General features: G+C 34.5%; 1 protein-coding gene across 9 annotated transcripts in view; it reads left to right on the forward strand.

Annotated features, from left to right (window-relative positions):
- LOC100116847 (glutamate [NMDA] receptor subunit 1) overlaps positions 1 to 12,135 on the forward strand; it is a 362,784-nt gene that overhangs the window by 269,818 nt on the left and 80,831 nt on the right. For all 9 annotated transcript variants that reach the window (XM_032602127.1, XM_031930196.1, XM_031930197.1 and 6 more), the window contains one exon: positions 3,582 to 3,729. In XM_032602127.1, the coding sequence (XP_032458018.1) occupies positions 3,582 to 3,729 (148 nt within the window). The remainder of the gene's footprint in view (positions 1 to 3,581; positions 3,730 to 12,135) is intronic.

Consider the following 12,135-nt stretch of genomic DNA (forward strand, 5'->3'; position numbering starts at 1 on the left):
AGTACTCGACCTCTGCAGTTAGTCCTTATGCTGCCCCACTTTACAGCCCACGCATTGAAGTCGCCTGCAATCAGTACCGGTTCTCTCCATACTGCGTCTTGTATAAGCCGATTGTTGCTCGAACTGCTCGATTAGAGCGTTAGGTAAAGCGTAGCAGCTGTAAACGGTGACACCTGCTACCTAAGCGTGTATAAATCCTTCTTCACGGGTCTTTATTTTTTTACAGGAAGCAACGTTTTCACATGCCCAGATCGCTGCTTCACTCGTAGTGTCCATTTCCCACGATAGTTTGTCTAGATCATTATATGCTACTAGTTGAGTAGGTTCTGTGCTGACTCACAGTGGTTTAGATTTAACAGCATTGTCTTCATTTTCGTTAGGTTTTTAGTTTTTTTAATAAGGCTTAATAGGCTGGGCATGTATAGCTACTAGCTGCATGGTCACTCTTCTCCGTCCTTTCACCGGCAGAGAATGCAGCTTAGCTTGTTAGTGCAATTTTTCGCTACATGTCCTTTTATTCCGCACTTAAAACAGCATTTACTTTTGTCGTACGTCTCTGTACTCTTTTTTGCGATATGGTCAAAGCCCAGGCATTTATAGCATTAAGGTGGTCGCATCTCTTGACTAATCTTCCTGATTCGGCAATTAACCCAACCTACTTTGAGCTCTCCCCATACGATCGCCTTTTGGGCAATCTGGGCAGGCAGCTAGGTTTACTGGAGGGTCTTTACGGACGTCTCCTCTACTACTTCCTTTTCTTTTGAAAACTCTCTACTTAGAGCTTCTAGAATATTCTGTTTTAAGGTAAGCATGTCAAGGCCTTTTATTTCAAAGACCACTTCATGCTAAAGCCTTTTGATTGTAGCTTCATCTATCAGCACTGCTTTAACCGCTTTTTGAAGTTCCTGCATTTTTACTTCCTTGGTGCGTCGTAGCTCCAAAAGATCTCCTGCCACTGTTTTGCGTATCTTATTTACGCCGTTACTTAGCACCGTCAGATAAGGGTCTGCTTTTATTTTCCTTAAAATATCAGCGTACTAATTCCCCTCAGCAGCTTTTATAACAAGTGGATTAGGCCTGGTGGTTTTCTAGTGCCATTTTTCTTTGTCATTTTCTTTTCTTTCATCTTCTTCTCTCAGGTGATAACCTCCTGCCAGGGTGGGTCTGCCTTTTTTCCCGAAGACTCCTGTGATTGTATTCTGACGTGACTACCACAGAGACTACTTCCTTATCTTTCCTTGTTCTTTTAGCGTGGTGTTCTTGTTGGTCTTTTACCTGGCTTAGTGACATTGGCTTACGCTTATTTAGCGTTCTTGTCGTCACCGCGTTTGATGCTTCTATCGTCTGTGATGACTTGTCCTTTTTTTGGATATGCTGCTGATTTGGTAAGATTTCCGCTTTACTTAGTATTAATTCAACCTTGCTCTTTTCCAGCGCCTTTTGTCCTTTTTCAAGCCGCTTAATCTGGATTATAATCGCCGATAGATAAGTTTTAACAGACTTGAATGTTGGATGCGTTTGACACAACATTATCTATTGAGTCCAGCATGTCTCGGATCTTCTCCCATATGTTTTCTCGTTCTTGCTTAGCATCCCTGATTGTGTTCCAGATCTCGAAAGCTCCTTTTCCTGCTTTCTCTCCTTGCTCGGTTAAATTATTCATGCTCGTTAATAGTCTTCATCCCGGTATGTGTCCAACTACCCGCCATTCCCCCTTCTATGGAGGCAGCTGACATGGCCCCAACACATGACTGTAAGCGGTGCCAGACTGGGAACATCATACCAGAGTATAGCACGTAGTACTGCCCGAGCCCACCTCTACTCTCTCGAATCTTCACCCCAAACAATGTGCTTCACTCTCTGGATAGTTTCTGGCAGACATCAAGCAATATCACATACTCGCTTTAGCCGATTGAATGGTACTGGCTATGTAACCGGCTCCCCGTCTTGACAGCGGGAAACAATTGTGGTTCAGGTCACTTTGGCTTGCAACCTCGGATTGCGTTCCCACCTAGAATCTCCTTTTGGCAGCTTATGGGTCGCACCGCACGGCAAACGCGGCGGCCTGATTCCGTCTACGGAGCATATTTTATTTCCACTCTACCCTCCAAGGTATAAATCCCAGCGAGCTCTACCCTATCCGCTACCTGAGGGACGCGCCACATACGGGTGTCAGGCTTCCCCGTGTGGGTGTGTGTGTATTTATAATACGTGCACCTACGCACTTCAAGGTAATGAAGAAATTTTCTTATATAATCTTAGTATAGACTGCATTAAAATACCAAAACATTATATTAACGTATTTTATACAAGCAAATATATTTTTCGACTATTTTATTCTTTCCAAACGAACTCTACAACAAAATATAATAACTTACATATGTTAACTGCGAGCGGAGCGAGCGTTTTTTACTAGTATATAAAATTAACATACAAATACAGACACCTTTAATATAATTTTAATTTGTTTTTGGGCAAATGTACGCCACACGTGCTATAAAGCAGGTGCTCACTACGCTCGGGCGCCGTGTCAAAAAGTGTTACTTATGCCACTTATATTGTAATGTACTATTTCCATCTTATTACTGTCCAAATTTATCATATTGTTAAGTTTGTTAGAGCACCTATTTATAACTGTAAGATCGTGGCTGTAAAGAATACTTTAAATTTTAAGGTAGAAATTTGTTATAAGGAAGGACGATGATACTATTAGCATTAAAAGTGCATTTATTTTAATTGATATTAATAATGTCGTTATTGTTATTGCTATTAAAAATCGTGGATGACATCTTCTTAAAATATCAATGAAATGCTCAAGTAGGTAACAGATGTTAAAAATCTTCTTGCAGTGGTAATATTATCATGGAATGAATCATGTGAGTGACAGTTTTACGCGGGCTTTCCCTTATGCTCTAGCAGAAGTGCGTGGTTCTTGAAAGATACTAATCTTGTACATATGGGATTCTATCTAGGGATACAGCTAGGTTTATATACGCTTTTAACGCTCAGAATTAAAACTATTTTCATTAATATTACCAACTATCGTATCCTGTACATATTGTCTGACATACATCAATGAATTGTTTTAATATAATTTTCTAGTTAATTTTTTTGACTGAAAAAGGGATGCCACTTGCATCCAAAACAGATCAGCGAACAAATAATAAAAATATGTATTTTAATTTCCTTGCTTAAAAAGCCAATATATGCAATCCCAAATTTACAAAAAATTTCACGTTCTACTTCAAAATGAGTGTAAATATACTATTAACAAGTCCCATATAAGATCGCAGGTAAATTCTCAAATAAGATCTCATGTTAGATTTTGGAGCTGTGTTATCATTCCTCTCCCAACTAAAAAGCAACTTTCTGACTCCTGGAGCCCTAAAAATGCAGCGTTTTTCTAAAATCATTCTTGGTAAGTTTTAACAAGAGTGTAGGGAGAAGAGTGTTAAAACTAGAAGAGGGGGGGGGGGGGGGGTGAAAAGCAAGGAGGTGGATAATGAGGTGGGATGGACTATGGCTTGCTAATCTCATTAAAAATTACATAATATAAAAACGTATATAAATTTTCGTTTCAGATACGTGAGACAGCAAACTCTTGAGAATGGTGCCACTGGACGAGTGGCTTTTGATGATAATGGTGATCGCATATATGCTGAGTATGATGTAGTGAATTCAAGATTGTCTAATAAATTCGTTTCTGTTGGTCAATATTACTATTCTTCGGTAAGTATAGACATTTGTGTTATTTATAACACAGTTGTACAAACAGCAGAACGAATATGTTTAAATAATGTTTATTGTCACCACAACACTGTCATGGCGGCGCATGTGAACTGGGACGCATGGTCAGTAAGATAGGAAAAAACCGGAGCACAGCCATGCTGCCGCTATTAAATGAGCGACTAATTTGCGATAGTCCGTGGAGCGAAAAAATGTATGGAATATACCTGTATTAGAGTGTTAAAGTCTTCGACGTGATATAAATATCTTCTATCTTTTATCTTTAATCTATCAATCTATCTTCTATACAATATTGAAATTGATTGAAAATATTAAAATATTTTTAAACATTCCTACATTTCGTAAAAATATGTAGTAAAAATTAATTTTAATATTTGCATATGGACACATGGATTCATTTCAGAAATGTAATTTTTAATAATAAGTTTTTGCAAACATCAATAATGAATATTAGAAAAGTAGCTTACTTACGTACGTACTGGCACACAAACACACAGACACACGCACACACGCTTAAATATGGCAATCGGTCATTTTGGGTAAAATTTTTTGCCAAATAGGTCATTTCGGGTAAAAAAAACGGCAGTTCAGGAAATTACCCGAATTGCCAACATTGAATTGGCCAGTTTGGGTAAATTACCCAAAGTGCCATGTGGCATTTCGGGTAAATTTTACTTTAGGTAACCCAGAAGCTTAAATATGTGAAATTAATGTACGGAACATACATAACAGCTGTTTAAGTTATTTTATTTGATTATTTACTTTATTTCCGCAAGGTTTTTAGTTTCAAGAGAATCTTAATTTAGAGCTCCAGCGCATTTAGACATTTTTAATGTTGTTCGTCGAGTACTATTTTTTAAATTTGATTTGTAGGTATTCAAATACCTTCAAATAAAATTTGATATTATTTTCTTTACTGAATTATTTAATATTGCGAACGTTTAAGCCTTTTAAAATTTAAATAGTAATTTAGGAATAGTATCTCAGCATATTCATACTAAATATTACGAAAAATTAAGGGCCAAATGAACGAATGTACTAAATTTGAAAATTATATGTACAAGGTAGTTTAATCAACATTTTTTATTATAATCGGGCGACATTAAATCCAAGACTTATAGGATTGGTAAAATGTCATTGCAGGTACACAATCCTCATATATTAAACTATTACACTACTTCTAGGAATCTCTGGATCGTATCTTCTATTATTACGTGAACGTGATCTTCATACATACAACTTACATATTCAACTAATATCGGGCGTCAAAAGTAATCTTAAAAATAAATCTAATAAGAATAACAAAACCTTATTTCCACGACCTATTCATTATTCGCGAAATATCTTTGTATCAATGCGATACTTATAAATACATCTAACACATTTAAGAACGTAAAGGCATCAGACATCAAATTAGGATTTTTATTATAATCGACGATGAGTCATGGAAACCACGACTTATAGGATTGGCAGAATATCATTGCAGGTGCACAATCCTCATATGTAAAACTATTACAATACCTCTAGGCATCTAAAATAATTATTAGATCGTATCCGAAAAAAGGCATCAATACCTTATTTCCACGACTTTACATAATATGCGCAGTCTATTATTATGTGAACGTAATCTTCATACATACAACTTACATATTCAACTAATATCGGGCGTCGAAAGTAATCTTAAATATAAATCCAATAAGAATAACAAAACCTTATTGCCACGACCTATTCATTATCGTTAAATATCATTATATCAATGCGATACTTTTCACGAAATACGGTTTTGTTATGCTTTTATTGGATTTTTTTATGATTAGGTAAGTTGTATGAATGAAGATCACGTTCACGTAATAATAGTCAGCGCATATTAAGTAATATCATGGAAATAAGGTCTTGTTGCCTATTTTCGGATACGATCTAATAAATATTTTAGATGCCTGGAGGTACTGCAATAGTTTTACATATGAGAATTGTGCACCTGCAATGATATTCTGCCAATCCTATAAGTCGTGTATTTAATGTCACGTCACTCGATTATATTAAAAAATCTCAATTTCATTTCTGATGCCTTTATATACTTAAATGTGTTAGATGCATTCAAAAGTATCGCATTGATACAATAATATCCCACGATAATGAATAGGTCGTAGAAATAACGTTTTGTTATTCTTATTGGAATTATTTTTAAGATTCCTTTCGACGCTTGATATTAGTTGATTATGTAAGTTGTCTGTATGGAGATCACGTTCACGTAATAATAGTCAGCGCATATTAAGTAAAGTCGTGGCAATAAGGTCTTGTTGCCATTTTCCTATACGATCTAATAATTATATTAGATGCCTGGAGGTAGTGTAATAGTTTTACAAATGAGGGTCGTGCTCCTGCAATGATATTCTACCAATCCTATAAGTCATTGTTTCCATGACTCATCGTCGATAAGTATCGCATTCATACATAGATATTTCGCGAATAATGAATAGGTCGTGGAAATAAGGTTTTGTCTTTCTTATTGGATTTATTTTTAAGATTACTTTCGACGCCCGATATTAGTTAAATATGTAAGTTGTAAGTATGAAGATCACGTTCACGTAATAATAGTCTGCGCATATTAAGTAATGTCGTAAAAATAAGGTCTTGTTGCCTTTTTTCGGATACGATCTAATAAATATTTTAGATGCCTGGAGGTACTGCAATAGTTTTACATATGAGAATTGCGCACCTGCAAAGATATTCTGCCAATCCTATAAGTCGTGTATTTAATGTCTCGTCGCTCGATTACATTAAAAAATCTCAATTTAATGTCTGTTGCCTTTATGTACTTAAATGTGTTAGATGTATTCATAAGTATCGCATTTATACAATAATATCTCACGATAATGAATAGGTCGTAGAAATAAGGTTTTGTTACTCCTATTGGAATTACTTTTAAGATTCCTTTCGACGTCCGATATTAGTTGATTATGTAAGTTGTATGTATGGAGATCACGTTCACGTTACAATAGTCAGCGCATATTAAGTAATGTCGTGGAAATAAGGTCTTGTTGCCTTTTTTCGGATACGATCTAATAAATATTTTAGATGCCTGGAGGTAGTGCAATAGTTTTACATATGAGGATCGTGCTCCTGCAATGATATTCTGCCAATCCTTTAAGTCGTGTATTTAATGTCTCGTCGCTCGATTATATTAAAAAATCTCAATTTGATGTCTGTTGCCTTTACGTACTTAAATGTGTTAGATGCATTCAAAAGTATCGCATTGATACAATAATATCTCACGATAATGAATAGGTCGTAGAAATAAGGTTTTGTTATTCTTATTGGAATTATTTTTAAGATTCCTTTCGACGTCCGATATTAGTTGATTATGTAAGTTGTATGTATGGAGATCACGTTCACGTTACAATAGTCAGCGCATATTAAGTAATGTCGTGGAAATAAGGTCTTGTTGCCTTTTTTCGGATACGATCTAATAATTATATTAGATGCCTGGAGGTAGTGTAATAGTTTTACATATGAGGGTCGTGATCCTGCAATGATATTCTACCAATACTATAAGTCATGGTTTCCATGACTCATCGTCGATTATAATAAAAAATCTCAATTTGATGTCTGATGCCTTTACGTACTTAAATGTGTTAGATGTATTCATAAGTATCGCATTTATACAATAATATCTCACGATAATGAATAGGTCGTAGAAATAAGGTTTTGTTACTCTTATTGGAATTACTTTTAAGATTCCTTTGACGCTTGATATTAGTTGATTATGTAAGTTGTAAGTATGAAGATCACGTTCACGTAATAATAGTCTGCGCATATTAAGTAATGTCGTAAAAATAAGGTCTTGTTGCCTTTTTTCGGATACGATCTAATAAATATTTTAGATGCCTGGAGGTACTGCAATAGTTTTACATATGAGAATTGCGCACCTGCAAAGATATTCTGCCAATCCTATAAGTCGTGTATTTAATGTCTCGTCGCTCGATTACATTAAAAAATCTCAATTTAATGTCTGTTGCCTTTATGTACTTAAATGTGTTAGATGTATTCATAAGTATCGCATTTATACAATAATATCTCACGATAATGAATAGGTCGTAGAAATAAGGTTTTGTTACTCCTATTGGAATTACTTTTAAGATTCCTTTCGACGTCCGATATTAGTTGATTATGTAAGTTGTATGTATGGAGATCACGTTCACGTTACAATAGTCAGCGCATATTAAGTAATGTCGTGGAAATAAGGTCTTGTTGCCTTTTTTCGGATACGATCTAATAAATATTTTAGATGCCTGGAGGTAGTGCAATAGTTTTACATATGAGGATCGTGCTCCTGCAATGATATTCTGCCAATCCTTTAAGTCGTGTATTTAATGTCTCGTCGCTCGATTATATTAAAAAATCTCAATTTGATGTCTGTTGCCTTTACGTACTTAAATGTGTTAGATGCATTCAAAAGTATCGCATTGATACAATAATATCTCACGATAATGAATAGGTCGTAGAAATAAGGTTTTGTTATTCTTATTGGAATTATTTTTAAGATTCCTTTCGACGTCCGATATTAGTTGATTATGTAAGTTGTATGTATGGAGATCACGTTCACGTTACAATAGTCAGCGCATATTAAGTAATGTCGTGGAAATAAGGTCTTGTTGCCTTTTTTCGGATACGATCTAATAATTATATTAGATGCCTGGAGGTAGTGTAATAGTTGTACATATGAGGGTCGTGATCCTGCAATGATATTCTACCAATACTATAAGTCATGGTTTCCATGACTCATCGTCGATTATAATAAAAAATCTCAATTTGATGTCTGATGCCTTTACGTACTTAAATGTGTTAGATGTATTCATAAGTATCGCATTTATACAATAATATCTCACGATAATGAATAGGTCGTAGAAATAAGGTTTTGTTACTCTTATTGGAATTACTTTTAAGATTCCTTTGACGCTTGATATTAGTTGATTATGTAAGTTGTATGTATGAAGATCACGTTCACGTAATAATAGTCTGCGCATATTAAGTAAAGTCGTGGAAATAAGGTCTTGTTGCCATTTTCGGATACGATCTAATAATTATATTATATGCCTGGAGGTAGTGTAATAGTTTTACATATGAGGGTCGTGCTCCTCCAATGATATTCTACCAATCCTATAAGTCGTGTATTTAATGTCTCGTAGCTCGATTATAATAAAAAATCTCAATTTGCTGTCTGATGCCTTTACGTACGTAAATGTGTTAGATGCATTCAAAAGTATCGCATTGATACAATAATATCTCACGATAATGAATAGGTCGTAGAAATAAGGTTTTCTTATTCTTATTGGAATTATTTTTAAGATTCCTTTCGACGCTTGATATTAGTTGATTATGTAAGTTGTATGTATGGAGATCACGTTCACGTAATAATAGTCAGCGCATATTAAGTAATGTCGTGGAAATAAGGTCTTGTTGCCTTTTTTCGGATACGATCTAATAAATATTTTAGATGCTTGGAGGTACTGCAATAGTTTTACATATGAGAATTGTGCACCTGCAATGATATTCTGCCAATCCTATAAGTCGTGTATTTAATGTCTCCTCGCTCGATTATACTAAAAAATCTCAATTTGATGTCTGTTGCCTTTAGGTACTTAAATGTGTTAGATGCATTCAAAAGTATCGCATTGATACAATGATATTTAACGATAATGAATAGGTCGTGGCAATAAGGTTTTGTTATTCTTATTGGATTTATATTTAAGATTACTTTCGATGCCCGATATTAGTTGATTATGTAAGTTGTATGTATGAAGATCACGTTCACGTAATAATAGTCTGCGCATATTAAGTAATGTCGTGGAAATAAGGTATTGATGCCATTTTCGGATACGATTTAATAATTATTTTAGATGCCTAGAGTGAGTTTAATTGTTTTACATATGAGGATTATGCACCTGCAATGATATTCTGCCAATCCTAAAAGTCGTGTATTTAATGTCTCGTAGCTCGATTATAATTAAAAATCTCAATTTGCTGTCTGATGCCTTTACGTACGTAAATGTGTTAGATGCATTCAAAAGTATCGCATTGATACAATAATATCTCACGATAATGAATAGGTCGTAGAAATAAGGTTTTGTTATTCTTATTGGAATTATTTTTAAGATTCCTTTCGACGTCCGATATTAGTTGATTATGTAAGTTGTATGTATGGAGATCACGTTCACGTTACAATAGTCAGCGCATATTAAGTAATGTCGTGGAAATAAGGTCTTGTTGCCTTTTTTCGGATACGATCTAATAATTATATTAGATGCCTGGAGGTAGTGTAATAGTTTTACATATGAGGGTCGTGCTCCTCCAATGATATTCTACCAATCCTATAAGTCGTGTATTTAATGTCTCGTAGCTCGATTATAATAAAAAATCTCAATTTGCTGTCTGATGCCTTTACGTACGTAAATGTGTTAGATGCATTCAAAAGTATCGCATTGATACAATAATATCTCACGATAATGAATAGGTCGTAGAAATAAGGTTTTCTTATTCTTATTGGAATTATTTTTAAGATTCCTTTCGACGCTTGATATTAGTTGATTATGTAAGTTGTATGTATGGAGATCACGTTCACGTAATAATAGTCAGCGCATATTAAGTAATGTCGTGGAAATAAGGTCTTGTTGCCTTTTTTCGGATACGATCTAATAAATATTTTAGATGCTTGGAGGTACTGCAATAGTTTTACATATGAGAATTGTGCACCTGCAATGATATTCTGCCAATCCTATAAGTCGTGTATTTAATGTCTCCTCGCTCGATTATACTAAAAAATCTCAATTTGATGTCTGTTGCCTTTAGGTACTTAAATGTGTTAGATGCATTCAAAAGTATCGCATTGATACAATGATATTTAACGATAATGAATAGGTCGTGGCAATAAGGTTTTGTTATTCTTATTGGATTTATATTTAAGATTACTTTCGATGCCCGATATTAGTTGATTATGTAAGTTGTATGTATGAAGATCACGTTCACGTAATAATAGTCTGCGCATATTAAGTAATGTCGTGGAAATAAGGTATTGATGCCATTTTCGGATACGATTTAATAATTATTTTAGATGCCTAGAGTGAGTTTAATTGTTTTACATATGAGGATTATGCACCTGCAATGATATTCTGCCAATCCTAAAAGTCGTGTATTTAATGTCTCGTAGCTCGATTATAATTAAAAATCTCAATTTGCTGTCTGATGCCTTTACGTACGTAAATGTGTTAGATGCATTCAAAAGTATCGCATTGATACAATAATATCTCACGATAATGAATAGGTCGTAGAAATAAGGTTTTGTTATTCTTATTGGAATTATTTTTAAGATTCCTTTCGACGTCCGATATTAGTTGATTATGTAAGTTGTATGTATGTAGATCACGTTCACGTTACAATAGTCAGCGCATATTAAGTAATGTCGTGGAAATAAGGTCTTGTTGCCTTTTTTCGGATACGATCTAATAATTATATTAGATGCCTGGAGGTAGTGTAATAGTTTTACATATGAGGGTCGTGATCCTGCAATGATATTCTACCAATACTATAAGTCATGGTTTCCATGACTCATCGTCGATTATAATAAAAAATCTCAATTTGATGTCTGATGCCTTTACGTACTTAAATGTGTTAGATGTATTCATAAGTATCGCATTTATACAATAATATCTCACGATAATGAATAGGTCGTAGAAATAAGGTTTTGTTACTCTTATTGGAATTACTTTTAAGATTCCTTTGACGCTTGATATTAGTTGATTATGTAAGTTGTATGTATGAAGATCACGTTCACGTAATAATAGTCTGCGCATATTAAGTAAAGTCGTGGAAATAAGGTCTTGTTGCCATTTTCGGATACGATCTAATAATTATATTATATGCCTGGAGGTAGTGTAATAGTTTTACATATGAGGGTCGTGCTCCTCCAATGATATTCTACCAATCCTATAAGTCGTGTATTTAATGTCTCGTAGCTCGATTATAATAAAAAATCTCAATTTGCTGTCTGATGCCTTTACGTACGTAAATGTGTTAGATGCATTCAAAAGTATCGCATTGATACAATAATATCTCACGATAATGAATAGGTCGTAGAAATAAGGTTTTCTTATTCTTATTGGAATTATTTTTAAGATTCCTTTCGACGCTTGATATTAGTTGATTATGTAAGTTGTATGTATGGAGATCACGTTCACGTAATAATAGTCAGCGCATATTAAGTAATGTCGTGGAAATAAGGTCTTGTTGCCTTTTTTCGGATACGATCTAATAAATATTTTAGATGCTTGGAGGTACTGCAATAGTTTTACATATGAGAATTGTGCACCTGCAATGATATTCTGCCAATCC

The sequence above is a fragment of the Nasonia vitripennis genome (genome assembly GCF_009193385.2).
Source record: "Nasonia vitripennis strain AsymCx chromosome 4 unlocalized genomic scaffold, Nvit_psr_1.1 chr4_random0010, whole genome shotgun sequence".
Classification (NCBI taxonomy): domain Eukaryota; kingdom Metazoa; phylum Arthropoda; class Insecta; order Hymenoptera; family Pteromalidae; genus Nasonia; species Nasonia vitripennis.